At 38.4% G+C, this 15,007-nt stretch overlaps 1 protein-coding gene across 1 annotated transcript; it reads left to right on the top strand.

Moving 5' to 3' along the window:
• The first annotated feature begins 257 nt into the window (after window positions 1-257).
• MRPL47 (mitochondrial ribosomal protein L47) lies at window positions 258-13,538 on the top strand. Its single transcript, XM_088452440.1, has 7 exons — window positions 258-398; window positions 5,923-6,068; window positions 9,130-9,190; window positions 9,748-9,844; window positions 10,436-10,566; window positions 12,880-12,975; window positions 13,372-13,538. Exons 1-7 carry the CDS (start codon window positions 295-297, stop codon window positions 13,478-13,480), a joined length of 744 nt encoding a protein of 247 aa, XP_088308566.1. The 5' UTR covers window positions 258-294; the 3' UTR covers window positions 13,481-13,538.
• The last annotated feature ends 1,469 nt before the right edge of the window (window positions 13,539-15,007 follow it).

Genomic DNA, 15,007 nt, shown 5'->3' with positions numbered 1-15,007 from the left:
GGTTACAGCTAGATCGCCTTCCGTAGATATACCTTGACGTCAAACTGATTAATGATCTACACAACTGTTCAATCCACCGCCTCAGCTTCTGTGTACTGTCCCATGTGCTAAATGCAGTCACTGTCAGTATCTACCATACACACACCATGCGCATTATCTCCGACTAACACATAAACTTGTCTTTGCCCTCTGTCTAACCTACCCGATAGTAATAAGTTAGGATAGCATTACGTTATATTAAGTGTGACAGTCACTTCCTCCCGTAGAGCATTGTGGGAAATCGGTCTGGCCAAGATGGCGGCGCCCGCAGTGAGAGGGCTGTTGTCCTGGTGCAGCAGGCGCCTGTGCTCCGTGTCAGCGCTGCCACTCTCCGTGAGGGGATCAGGGAGCTTCCCCAGGTAGGAAGGAGGATGTGTCAGAGTGATCCTTCCAGCTGCTGGCGCTCCATCGGTTTGTCATGCAGCCCAGAATGGAGTATCCCCCTGTCTGTTCTCTGAGACCTGTAAACAGGGCAGTGGGCACATGAGGAAATAATATTAATAGTGTAGAAGGCTCTTCGTGGCCTTTAAGTATTTTAGGTTCTTAACCACTGAAATAGCAAAAAAATTTGTTCCCTAAAACGGCTAGGATTTTTTTCTTAATTCAATTAAAATTAGAATATATTTTAAATAAGGTATTCAAAGATGTTATTGGAAAAAATATCCCCCCCCATTGTAATTGTACCTCCCACCTTGAGTGTTAACCGATTCCCCCCCCCCCCCCCCCCCAGGGGCAATAGATCACAATTGACCACCCCTGATGGTAATAGATTCCCAGGGGCAGAAACCTTCAACCCACCCTGTTAGCAACCTTAAAAAAAAATATACATATACATTACACATACATACACAGACAGGAGACACTCAGGTACATAAACCACACAAGGCGCAGGGGTTCACCAACGTTTCGATGTTAATCCATCATCATTAGATGGATTATCACTGAGACGTTGGTGACTGAGTGCCTCCTGTCTGCATATATTGTGGGGCTGTGAACTGTGGAGTTTCTGGGAGAACACCAGGGCAAGGAATGGTGTGTATATATATATATATATATATATATATATATTTTATAGACACACACACGTGGCCAAAATTGCTGACACATTTTGAAATTTGAATGTTTATCAACTTCGAATGCTTATAAAAACTGTTTCACTTCACGCAGTGCAATGATTCATATTTCAATGGAAAGGAAATTTAATGCTGAATTCAACACAATAGACAGAGGTCAAATATTTGCATTACAAGGGAAGTTATGCCGTGAAAACAACACTTAGGGTGAAAATCCATGTGTACTTATGATGTTACTGTCCTATCAGTATTTCGTTGGGTATCCTTTATTTTTCAAGACCGCAGCACAGCGACGTGATCCAGGATTGTGGTGTTAAGTGAAAATGGTCTTTCGTATGCAGCAATTGCGTAGAGAAATTGGTGGGAATGTGATATCAGGAGTACGAAAGTTTTGTTTACGCTATCAGGAAACAAAATCTATACAAAACAAGGAAAGAAAAGGTCGGAAAAAGTGCACAACAGCTGTTGATGATAGGAGAATAAAACGAATTTGCGTCAGGGACAGATGGATGTCATCTGCGGCCATTAGCAGTAAACTGAGTGCAACTGGTATTTTTGTCCGTGCAAGAACGGAACGAAGAAGACTAACGGAGGTTGGCCTAAAAGGTAGGATTCCCCGAAAAAATCCATTGCTGAATAAAAAGCAGCAGCAGAAACGAATACAGTGTGCAAAAGAACACATTGCATGGACAGAAGGTCAGTGGAAACAAGTGATATGGAGTGACGAAACTAAGATATCGATATTTGGTAGTGATGGGAGAAAATGTGTGAGACGTCGCATCGGGGAAGAGGTACATCCAGATTTTATTCAAGCAGCAACAAAGAATCCTACAAGTGTTATGATCTGGGCATGTATGACAGCAGATGCTGTAGGCCGCCTTTGTCATAGATGGCACACTGAACAGCAGAAAGTACATTGACACCATCCTACAACCAAAACTACCTTCTATCAGGGATCTTTTTCCAGATAATGCCCCATTTTTTTTCCAGCAGGATTCAGCTCCCTACCACACTGCACGGACATGCAAAAAGGGCTTCACGGAGAATGACATACAGGTGCTGGGATGGCCAGGAAACAGCCCAGACCTGAACATAGAACATTTGTGGTTCTGTTTGAAAACACTAGTACATCTGAGGCGTCCATCCAATAAAAGACAATTAATTGAGGCTATAATTGTCTCATGGCACCACATAACAAAGAAGGAAGAGCTCCAAACATTGGTTGGCTCAATTACACATTGCTGTGCTGCTGTCTTGAAAAATAAAGGATACCCAATGAAATACTGATAGAACAGTAACATCATAAGTACACAGGGATTTTCACCTTAAGTGTTGATTTCACTGCACAACTTCCCTTGTAATGCAAATATTTGACCTCTGCTTATTGTGTTGAATTCAGCATTAAATTTCATTTCATTTGATATATGAATCATTGCACTGCGTGAAGTGTAACAGTTTCTATAAGTATTCGAAGTTGGAAAACATTCAAAATTCAAAAGCAATTTTGGCCACCACTGTGTGTGTGTGTGTGTATATAATATATGTATCCAGTTATTTATATAGCGCACACATATTCCGCAGCGCTTTACAGAGAATATTTGGCCATTCAAAATCAGTCCCTGCCCCAGAAGAGCTTACAATCTACATTCCCTATCACATGCACACACACATACGCTCTAGGGTTAATTTTGTAGGGAGCCAATCAACCTACCAGTATTTTTTTGGAATGTGGGAGGAAACCGGAGCACCTGGAGGAAACCCACGCAAGCACAGGGAGAATATACTAACTCCACACAGTTAGAGCTGTGATATATATAAATATAATTTGTATGGGGCCTGTGCTCCCCCTACCACCCCACAAAAAAAAAAAAAAAAAAATTATTATAAAGTGGGAGAATACCATCCTCCCTGCAGTACTGATCTTATCGGTGATGCGCATTTTTGAGATGGTTGTCGTTGGGGAGTGTTTATTTTTCAATACAAGCTACCATGTTAGTTGTGGGTGAAAGCCAGGTTCATACTAAATACCTTGAAGACATCCACAGAAAATACACTAAAAAAAAAAATGGAACCAAAAATAAAGTTTAGTGTTTATTTGGCTTTTCTGGATGTGTGTGAGCGAGAATTTGTGCAGATTTGGCTTTTACGGTCTTCTGTTGCCTGGTGTATGTTAGCCACAACGTGTTTGGGTTATCTTTACTGAGAACCCTATAATAACTATGGCAATGTACATTTTAAGTTTGCTTGTATCCTGGCCTCTCTCTGAAAATGCTTGTTTTATCTTGTTTCTGCAATCATTCTTTTAGTGCAAAATATATTTTTTACCTATTTGCATAGGAAAATAGATATAACACATAACTTCAGAAAAAAAAACAGGTACGTCATAGTCGGAGCTTTAGAAGAAGCAGATACACTAGAATACATATAAAACTCTATAAAAATCTAGGAGAAAAGAAAAAAAAAATGTCATCAGTGTATCTGCTGATAAAACAAAAAGACCCACATATGTAGAAAAGAAAGAAGAAAAAAACTATTAAATGAATATAAAAGTAAAGACAATAACATCAAGACAATAGGGGAAGGAGGGAAGCGGAAAGATATAGGAAGAAAGAAAGGAAGAAATTACGTTCTAAGACAGATTATATACTAGTAACAACCAGAACCATTAAAATACGAGTACGTTTAAAACCGTGCTATAATGAATAGCGTTCCCGCTAGGCTGTTTCAGCGGGACGCCGTGCCCTGCCCTATTTCTAAAGAGCAGAAGGCACCCTGCCCTCCGGAGCGGCGCACTGTTGAAACAGCCTGCTGGTTCGTTCCTCTCCTGCGGGCCGCATGTGTCCCGTGGGTGGGGAAAATGGCGATGCAGCGGTCACCGCCGATGAATGGATGCCTGGCGCATGCGCCCGGCATCCATTCACAGTGACCGCAGCGCTTGGGAGCTGCCGTACATGTCTGTAAGTGCTGGGCACGCCCCCAAGAGTGACAAAGGGGAGGCGTCATAAAGACACGCTCCCTTTTCCTTGCACACATCCCCTTTTCGGACGCACATGACAAAGTTCCCTTTCTCTGGGTACGGCGCCGGACCTAGAGTGAACAGTAATGAAGGGACACTAATCAACATCCAGAGGCCAAACTCTCCTGTAATTAAGGTCAGACCTACGGAAACTAAAGGGGGTTGGAGGAAAGGATGGTTTTGAAGACCGTGGAGTCTTTGAAATCCGTCGAGCAGAACCAAGTATCTCTAAAGGACGTGAAGTCCCCCATCTGCGGAAGTCAATATATCATCCATTTCCATATAGAAGTCAATTTTGTGGAATCAATTCATTACTATCGGAGGAGAGGAGGAGTGCCATCGCAAAGGGATTACTGATTTAGCGCATTGTCCAAGTGGCACAAAGGTTTTTTATATTTTGAAATGGGTCTAGAGGAAAGATGAAACAACCAAAACAAGGGATCTGATGTAGGGACCGATTCCCCCAAAATGTTGGCAGAGAGGTTAATCACTTTCTTCCAAAAAGGTTGAAGTATAGGACATTGCCACCAAATGTGAAGTGGGTTGCCCGGACCATCGGAACGGCGCCTGCAGTCATTGTTTTTGATAACACTCCTACCTGATCCCTCTTGAATAGAAAACTTCACAATGCTTTCTTTTCTTTTAAACTGCATGCCAAGCTCAAAGCCAGTGTATGCATGTGGACCATATGTATATATATATATATATATATATATATATATATATATATATATAATTTTTTTTTTTTACTAGACTGTGGACTATAGAGGAGAAGCGTTATTTGTAATCTCTAAGGCACATCTGACTGCAATCAGGAATGCTTGTGTGTAGCTATTCCATCTGATCTACAGCTTTGACTTTCTGCTCTCCTGTCATTTGAGAGAGTAACTATTTTTAACTAGTATGTTTTAAGGGGATACCTGTAAATTCAGACTACATGGATAGTTATTACAATCTTTCACTGAACTAAGTAACCTTTTTCTGCCAATCTTAAATATTTGTAATGCCTTATCTTACCACGTAGGCCAATTTAAATTATTGTGCTTGGCACAATTAATAGATATGAGGGGTTATTTCTGAAAACTGCTCTATAGTGTATGAACAGCTGCTTTAAAACCAAAACCTACTGGTTCCAGTGACTTGTTATCCATTTGTGCCCACAGTCGGCAGTGTTTGTTACTATGCCTATTTGGATGAAGCTTGCTCTATTATACATTGGGAGGGTAAATAACGTGTCCAATTAAAAAATTCTGCAACAATAGAAAATGGCCTTTACTGAATCACCAGAGGATCTGTACAGCAGGGCTGCAATGAGCTTTTCTTGGGGTAGAGGGGTGTAATCAGGGCCGGCGCTAGGCTGTGCTGTGCCCAGCGCCTTCCTGTGTTGCCGCCCCTTCCCTCCTCCGCTCCCTCCCCCCTGAGCTTAAATATATCCTATAGCGCTGGGTGGGAGGTGGGCGTTTCCTGCACCCTCCGGAAACAGTAGCGCTCCGGGCGACGGACCGGCTTGCCCGTGCCTGGAGCCGCTACTGGGTGTAATGCCATATTTTTTGTCTTTGACAAAGTTTTAGTTTTTTAAAATATTTGATGAGAACCAACACACATTCTGTGCCAAGGCCAAGGGGCCATCAGTATTTGAAGTCTACTTATGTCAATGGAAATGGGTTTGAGCTAAGAGGAAATGGGTATTTGTAAGAAGAACTTGTGTGCTAATTTAAAATGCTTATAGCATATTAGTTTGCTAGCCTTTGGTTATGAAATAAAAAAAAATATATAATTCCATGTTTTCTTCAGTGTCATTTTCAGTGGTCTGGGTAAAGGACCTGAGAGTACCTACCAGCATCAGCAGCACTTCTCTTTTCACTCATCGGCAGCTCAAAGAGGACTTGAGGAGTTCTTTGATGACCCGAAGATTTGGGGTGAAAACTTGGTGAAGTCTGGTCAGTCAATGTAATCATTTTATTTTCAATTTTTATACCATGACATTTTATTTACTGTAAAAATAAATGTTCATATCTTTATAAACACTGAATAAAGACACAACAGAGGGTCCATCATGTGGGGAAGTTTTGGCAATAAAAGGATAGAAATACCGAAGGCAACATTTTAGTCATACCCCTTTTACACCAGAGCAAAAACCTGGGTTTTTGCTGGGTGTACCCAGGTCACAGCTCAGTGTAAAAGGGTCCCTGAAAAATAACCCAGGTCAAGTGACCCAGCAATCCAACCCAGGTAGCTACCAGGGTTGGACCCAGGATGGACCAGGGTAATGGCGCAGTGTAAACGGTGCAACCCGGGTTATCTGACCTGGGTCATGCCTAAAATGAGCTGATTGGTGGTTGTGGGGCATTCACCTCCCACTTTTTATGATCTCACAGGTTTAGCAGGGCAGACCTGTGTTCAGTGTGAACAGGGCTGACCTGGGAGTAACCCAGATCGAAGGTGCAGTTTTGCTTTTTTATTATTAAAATATGTATTTTCCACCTATATACTAATGAACCTAATTGATGATTAACACAAAGGGCATTGACAAAGTACACTTAAGCATACATCTGATCACCCACCTAATATCAGAATGGCTTAGCTTAAATAAATAGCTATAGTATTGTTTCACAGCTACTGCTGATTATGATATATTGAAAGCAAAATAATTATTCTAAATTGAGTTAATATGACACTATATCCATGATAATTATGGGAAATGATTAGGCCCTAATTTCACCTAGGTTAAGCCTTAATGGACGGTAACTGATGTACATTTCATATTGCAACTTCCTCATGTATAATGCAATAGTATATGGCCAGTGGTCAGATGCTCTTTAGAGGATTAATGTAATATGACGTATGAAAAGACACCACAAAGCCCTCCTTATGTATGCTCTCTGTTTTGCGATCTGTATTGTTTTCTCTTATGGACTACCAACAAGTTTTATGTCTATGTTTGTAGTTAGTTTCCTATTTCCTTTTAGTTTAGGTTATTCCTCCTACTGATATAGCACTATTATTACAAAAATTAAAAGAAAAGAATCAGAAAAAAAAAGAATATTAAGTAATTGGTGAGAACAAAGAATTGTGTCGCTAATGTAGCAATGCATATTGTCCTGTATTGTATTGTACTGTAAGTTGCTAGTCACGATTTGTTTATGTACTTTGTAAGGCGCTGCGGAACACTTGTGGCACCATATAAATAAATGATGATAATAATAATAATTGCAAACCTACATGTGATCAATTTTGTGCTAACGATCACACAAAAAACATATTTTAACCACAATAAAATAACTCCGCCTCTTTCAATCATCATGAAGTTCTAAAAACTATACAAAACAGTTATCAGGTGTTTAACACCACTTTGTAATAGCCATCGGCGCTAATTAAAACAAGCTACTTTTATCTGACCTTCTGGTTGTGAAATACTTAGGGTGTGAGGCAATTTAATCACAAACTGAACCATAATTTAAACTCTAAAGTTGAGCACACATTAGATGACCTGTGTACTCATCTGATCCACGATGCGGCGGACGACATATCGTGCGGTCCGTACACACCACACGATATGTCGTTCACCAGCCGCATCCACAAGCATCCTCATATTGACAGATTGAGCAGCATGTATGGCAGATCTGTCAATGGGCCGTCATAGAGCGTACACACGATGTCGACGATATGTCATCACGATCTGCCAGATCGAGCGACATATCATCTAATGTGTAACCACCATTAAAGTAGAGAGAATGGATTTAAAATATACAAATACATATCTATACACAATAATATGTAAAGTTCTTACAATTAGTCTTGCAGTTTTTGTTATAAAAAAATTGTGTGTGAAAGTGCAAATTGTACTTAAAAACGTTTTTTATGTGTTTGATTTTTTTAAAGTATATTCAAAATAAAGTATGTTCAAAATAAAAACAGTGTATGTGCCAAGAGTCAGAACATTATTCTATAATGAAGATTTCCTCTGTTTCCTCTTGTTTTAAAGATTAGTTAAACAAATCGGAGGTTAAAATAGTATGACAGGACAGTTTATATATGCATTCTAGAGATGTCAGATTTTCACATAAATTTGCCAGTGAGCAACTTCTGAAGGAAACTTATAAGAGCCGGTCTAATTTCTCAGGAAAGATAATACATAGGGTACAGGAAGTACAGGTATGAGCTCGGTTATCAGGGATATTTGGATTTACTGTGTAATCATTTCTGATTTCAACACAGAATCATGGCATTCCTCTGCTCATTAAATTGTATAGGGCTGTCACTAGCATATAGGTAGACCTTGCTTGTGCATAAAACATTATTGCTGAACAGCATGGATAATAGTTTTTTGCATAAGATATGCTATTACAGTATATAATATTTAAATATTAATGGCCACTTTTTTTTTTTTTTTTTACCAGAATAAAATTATATTTGTAGCACCTTTCTATTAGCACATTGTGAATTTTGGCAGCATCCGTTTGTAAATCAATTTTCCTGGGTTGGAGAAAACCTTTTTTATTTTTTTCGGTTTACATCGTTTTTTTTTTTTTTTTTTTTTAAACCAGTTTTTATTGCATTAATGGAAAAAAAAATCATCCTGCTTATTATATTAATACTGTGAAACATTGCTATGTGTTAGAAACCTTGATCAACCATGTTTGAATGCTTTCTAACCAGGGTAGGAAAAAAAATATATATTTCTTTTATTAAAAGCAAAAAAAAAAAATGTCTTTTTCCCAACCCTGTAATTTTCTATGCAACAATTGTTGTATTTTTTAATGTGTAAACCGCCATCACTTGGACCAGTACTGTGTACAATTTATTTTATATTATATGCTGTGTACTATGTCATCTGATGCACAAATTATGCATCAACTCTGTAGAAAAGTAAATTTAATGTTAACTCTTACAAAATGAAGATCACAAAATTACTTGAATCATACTTAAGATTTTTTTTTTTTTAAATAATATTAATAATGTATTATCCCTAACTTGCTGGCAACTTTGTTGTGTTAACAGGTGATTTATGGAGTCTTGGCCAGCTGAGAGGAAAAAGCAGTGAAGATTTACATAAACTTTGGTAAGTAGTGCAAACTGTGCCTGTTTAATACAGTATATTCAACCAATGACAGCCAATTATAACATTGTCAGCATCCATTAAGACAAGTCTCCTTTAGCAATTATTTACATTTTAAAGGAACATTGTTTAAAAATAAAATATTATACTGTAATAAATTGCTTTGTATAATTATTTTTTGCCAAGTCTTATAATGGAAGCTTAGTCAAAACACAGACAAATGGCAATACTACTAGATGTTCTTTCGTGGTCCATGATATGTCAGTGCTGTTTTTCCCAAAGTAAGCAATTTGAAATCTCTTAGATGTGTTCGGTACGATGCACAATGTTTGAAGTTTACACCTATAAGAACTTCACCGGTTTCTGAGTATCCAATAATGTTTGAGACTCTGACCAGGCCAGAATCACAGGAGCTCTGTTTGCATTTACCACATCTATGCTGTACTTTCCTATCTCCTCTTCCACCCACAGTGCTGCCTCTGGCACAGTTTGTTCTGATTAATTGACAGTTTGTTCTGATTTAATTTACTGTAAGTACAGTAATGTTCTGTTGTCTTCAGGTATGTGTTACTGAAAGAGAAGAACATGCTGCTGACATTAGAACAGGAATCAAAGCGACAAAGAGTAGCCATGCCAAGCCCTGAGCGACTGTACAAGGTATCCACATGGCGGTAATCACAGGCCACAATTATCTCCATCCTCCTCTCAAGCATTGATGGGAAATGTTTCACATTTTAAAGTTAATGTGACAGAGCAATTAAAGTCATTGGTGAAATTCCAGTCTACCCTTCTTTCACTTATGCATTTCCGTCAGGTGATGAGAAATGGCTGTAATTTCCTTCCTATCTGTTATGGCTTGGATATAATTTGTTGTATATCTTTTTCATAGTTTATTGCACTAAGAAATTGCTAAGTTTGTTTTTATAAATCTTTTTTTTAACTTTTATTAAGACAGTAAGGATACAGAAATAAAGAGGGGTGGGGAATCTACAGGGAATATGAGGGAGTGAGTATAGACACACAAGTACAAATCTTGAAAATGTGTTTGATTTGTCATCAGAGAGGTTTGGTAGCTTACAGCCATACAAGTATTCCAGTATTCATCGTACTAGGTGGTGCTGATATATTTTATGGATGCAGTGAATGTTCACATTGGATCCAAACCTGCAGTAAAAGAACATTATCCATGCTAATTTCTGACAGTTAGATTTACTGAATGTTTTACTTTCCTTTTAATATCTATCTCAGGTGACCAAATCTATGGAGAATCTAGATAAAGTAGTTACTGAAAGAGAAACTGCTCTGCGGCTCCTACAGACTGGTCAGGAAAAGGCGAGACCAGGGGACTGGAGAACAGACTGCTTTGGGGAAACAACATGGTATCTGATTTTATTTGTTTTACATTCTAGATTGAACACTGGTAAGATCAGTTAATGTATATTTAAAAAGCAGTTGATTTGTTTAGATTGTCTGAATCTAATCGTGGCCTGCCTCAGGGATCAGAAGCATGCCAATAATTCCCTTACTTTTATGAATGATTTGTAGAAGGAGAAGGAAGTAAGATGTCTGTATTTGCAGCGAAAACTAGCGTTGTAAGGTTATTAACAAAAGGCAGAAGGTCATGAGACCAAATGGTGAGTTCGGAAGTGAAATGGCATGAGTTCAATGTATAATTTTGTTATCTGTACAGTATATGGGAAACCACTGGGGAGATCTGAGGTGAAAAGGACTTGTGTATGCTAGTAGTCAGACCGAGTAACAGCATCCAGTTTTAGGCAGTTGCTGCAGCTAGTAAATAAAATCCCCAGAATAGATGCACTAGAATAAATGAAGTAGGAAGTAGATAGACATACAGACAAATAAACCCAGAAAATGAAAATATATGTGAAACTTACTCATAGGTATTTTACACTATCTTACGGCAGTATTGTACAGTGGTAGAGGAAAATAGTACAGGGCCCTAATGCAGAAATTCTAAATATGCCCATATCTCACTGATAGTCACATACTGTTCTATTGTTTTCTACAGTCTTTGCACTTAATGCAGAGTTGAGATATTCTGAAAATGATTTGCCCATCCATACACCTAGCTGCTCTAAATCCACAGAATGTCCACCTAAACAGTGACTCACGGACACTATGTAATAAAGAATAACATCAACACTGGATCACACTGTGATCCCTTTTCACAATCTTGTTATTACAAAGTGACCTTATTCCATTGGACTTGCAAAAAATAGATATACAAAATGTAGTGTAGTAGTGCTCACTATATTATAATGACCTGCAAATATGAAACACTGTGACTGTCCAAAAACTCTATAGACACCACACAGTAACACCCCTTTGGTGAAATGCTTACTGGCCATAAAGATTGAATGCATTGTAATCCAAAATTCCTTCCAGATCTCAGAAGACCCTTCTACCTTAAAATAAAAATGTGTTTCTTAATCAGAAATAACACAAACTGAAAGAAGGGGGAAAACATCTTGCATATTATAGGCAAAATTTTAAAGAAAGTATTATGTATCACTTTTACACAGCAAAACTACTGATCCAACATAGAACAAGCCATGCAGCAATAATATTTTAGGTAATCTGCATACCAGATAACAGATTACAGTCCAGGTTTTAAGGATATCCATACATTAAACACAGGTGTATAGTACCTCAGTCAAATTGATTTAACCATCTCGACTCAAGCATGGATATCCTTAAAACCTGGATTGTAATGGAGTTTGGGAAACTCTGGATTAATATATAAACTAAAGTCCTAGAACCTCTCCCTGTGCTGGTATTGTCGTCCGGTTGCAGATTCCAGCTTCAACTTCACGATAACGCGTGTTGATTCTGATATCTTTTTCAATCCATTGACCTATTATGCCAGTAATGACCCATATATTATAACTTAATTGCATTAGGCCAGTCTGTGCCCTAGACATTATACATGTCAGTACACCCAAATGATGGTCACTTTTTGATGTATCAAGGCTTCTAAAGAGTGGAGAAGTTGCCCATAGCAACCAGCTTTAACCTATCATTGTATATGCTAACTAGAAGCTGATTGGTTGCTATGGATAACTTCTCCACTCTTTTGAAGATTTGATACAATGTGTGCAGTAAAGTGCCAAGTAATGGTAATATCTAGTAACATGCCCAATAATTCTAGTGGTCAGTAAGATGCCCAGTAGTGGTAATACCTGGTAGTATATTGGCCATCATGGGACACGGCAGTGTTGATAATTCAGTAAGATGCAGAGAAGGAAACCAAATTAGTACTCCCTCACTGTTACTGTCTCCTCCTGTGTCTCCTGATACACTGCTGGGAGAGATCTCACATGTGATGTGCTCAATGACTTAGGTCACCAGTGGACATAAGCATATGTCCATGGGAGACTTCTATCCACTTCGTATACTTTGATCTGATTTATTTCCACCTAATTGCTCATAGTAGACAGCGGGCATATTAGCTCATGCTTGGAAGTGACATACTACTGATGAATTTCTATAGCTTTGTTTAGTTATAAAGATGCAAGTGCCACTTTTGCAAATTGCTCTCAATAATTATCATTCATTAGGTAGATGGCATTCGATGACCTGTTTCATTACTGTTTATGTAAAACCACCTGCATTTAGTTTAGGAATGGGTGATCTATAACCATTTGTGATTTATTTTTTATTTCATTTTGCAGGCATCGATTCAATGAATGGCCAATTCCTTGGTATATGAACAGACGCCACTTAAAGAAGAAGTTTTTTGCATTGCCATATGTTGATCATTATCTTAGGTAAGATTAGTGAGACACAAAATGTATTGAGAGTGTTAATATTATCTGGGGTGTGCAACTGTACATTGATACATGGGCCTTAATGGAAACCTAAAGATTATATTAATCTGCCGATGACAAATCTGGATTCAGGATCTTTAGAGATACACAAGTGCATTGTACATTTAAAAAAACAAAAACAGATATTGCATCATTACACCATTTGCAACTTTAAAATAAGTTAACTTTATAATCCTGAGGACGTTCCCAGTTTCTGTTCTGTAATAAAATTGGATCCAGCTCACATCTTTTTCTATAAACCCTCATTACACCTCACCTTGCAGGAATATGCTTCGCTATACAGAGTGTTACACGTTAGAAATGACTTTGCTGATCATCCCGTTGGGTATCTTTCAGGTTGAAGAAGGAGAAGAGCATGAAAGCGCAGAGTAGGAAAATAAATCGTGAGAAGAAGGAGCAACTTGACCTGGAAAAGAGGTTCCCACACATAGCTAGCAAATCTTGAAGTAAATTGTTTGTCAATTGTGAAATAAAAAATAAATAATTTAGTATTTGTACCTAAACGTTTTTACATTGATTTATTTTGTATGCTGAAAAGGCCTATAAAACATGACCCTTGCCTTTCATACATAGGAGTACAATAGTACACTACTCTATGTATCTTGCTATCCATGTATCTGCATAAATAGTGGTTTGCTGGTAAACTGTATATTTACAATGGCTAGGCTACACTAGAGTATTGTTGGCACACTTATTGTACTTTAGTCATGTTAGGAAATTATCAGTAACTGGATTATCAAATAAATTTTTCATTCCATCTTCCATGTTTTTGGATGAGACGCATCAAACTGAATTTCTTCCAAGGAGATGGAAGAGACCGCGACAGGTGTAGCCGGATCAATGGAGGGCCAGTTGTTACAAATACACACAAGGTGCATGCACAGCACACTGCTACTTGGATACACAATTATTTACATGTAAACTGTGCAGAACTACCCCTATGTATTTATTTAGAACTATTGAGATGTATTCTATAGACTGTCCTGGAATACCTTTCCAATAGTCTTGTAAGGCATTTGGTTTTCATAAGGGAGTTTCCAGCACAAAACAGCAGTGTCCTGGTTCTTAGTATTAGTGGGGACCTCTGCAACTAGGCCCCTGGGATGACTTGTAAGGTCTGGAAAAACAGACACATTTAGAAACATGCTTTGGAAGGGAACACATTTTTTCACTTAGGACTAGGTTTAAATGTCTAGCTCAGAGGTTCAGAAACACGGTCCTCAAGGCTCCCCAACAGTTCAGGTTTAGAGAGATCCCTGGTTGAGCACAGGCGACTTAATTAGTACCTTAGTCAATTTGATTTAACCACATGGATATCTCTAAAACCTGACCTGTTGGGGAGCCTTGAGGCCCGCGTTTGGGAACCTCTGGTCTAGCTGTTGATCCTTCCTCCCTCATAGATCTTTACAGAAGCTGAGAATGGTGTAGAGGAAAGGGGTTTATTTTTTGTAGTTGTCTACATTTCAGCCATCATTCACTAAAGGTTTTCCAGATTTTTCAGGACCATAGCTGTATAAATTAGTGGCTGCCAGAACCTACAAGATTTATACAGGATTTTTATTTCACCTGTAAATAATTTTTGAGGATAACGGTGAGTAAAGGCTTGGAAATCTAGATTTTAGGCCAAGACTGTTGATCTATGTACATGATCTGGTGGTTGGAGGAATCCTCATCTTTTATTGGAAAGGTGCCACAGAATTCTGCAACACCAGCCAGCCAGATTATAAATCGCACATAAAACAAAAATGTTAACAGAAGATGTACAGATGTGAGACAAAGGGTAGAGAGGGTCCTGCTTGTGAGCCTGAATTTAGTGATCAAATAGGAGCAGAGAGCCTCTTACTTAATTTTTTATATTTTATTTATAAACCCATAGGAATCAGTTGGATACTTTGTCATTTTTCCATTCAGTTTAAAAAAAAATTAAATCTGAATTTTCTGTTGGTCTTCTTTATCCTTTGCATCAGTTACC

This window comes from Taudactylus pleione, unplaced genomic scaffold (genome assembly GCF_031769625.1).
Source record: "Taudactylus pleione unplaced genomic scaffold, aTauple2 ptg000037l, whole genome shotgun sequence".
Classification (NCBI taxonomy): Eukaryota; Metazoa; Chordata; class Amphibia; order Anura; family Myobatrachidae; genus Taudactylus; species Taudactylus pleione.
Note: the sequence above shows the minus strand (reverse complement) of the source record. Positions and strands in the feature narration are given on the sequence as shown.

What these genes read in the sequence shown, in the direction of transcription:
- MRPL47 (XM_088452440.1), top strand. Translation starts at nt 295, where the DNA reads ATGGCGGCGCCCGCAGTGAGAGGGCTGTTGTCCTGGTGCAGCAGGCGC. An exon ending in GAAGATTTACATAAACTTTG is followed by an intron (nt 9,191 to 9,747) that starts GTAAGTAGTGCA and finishes TGTTGTCTTCAG; the next exon opens with GTATGTGTTACTGAAAGAGA. An exon ending in GCCCTGAGCGACTGTACAAG is followed by an intron (nt 9,845 to 10,435) that starts GTATCCACATGG and finishes TATCTATCTCAG; the next exon opens with GTGACCAAATCTATGGAGAA.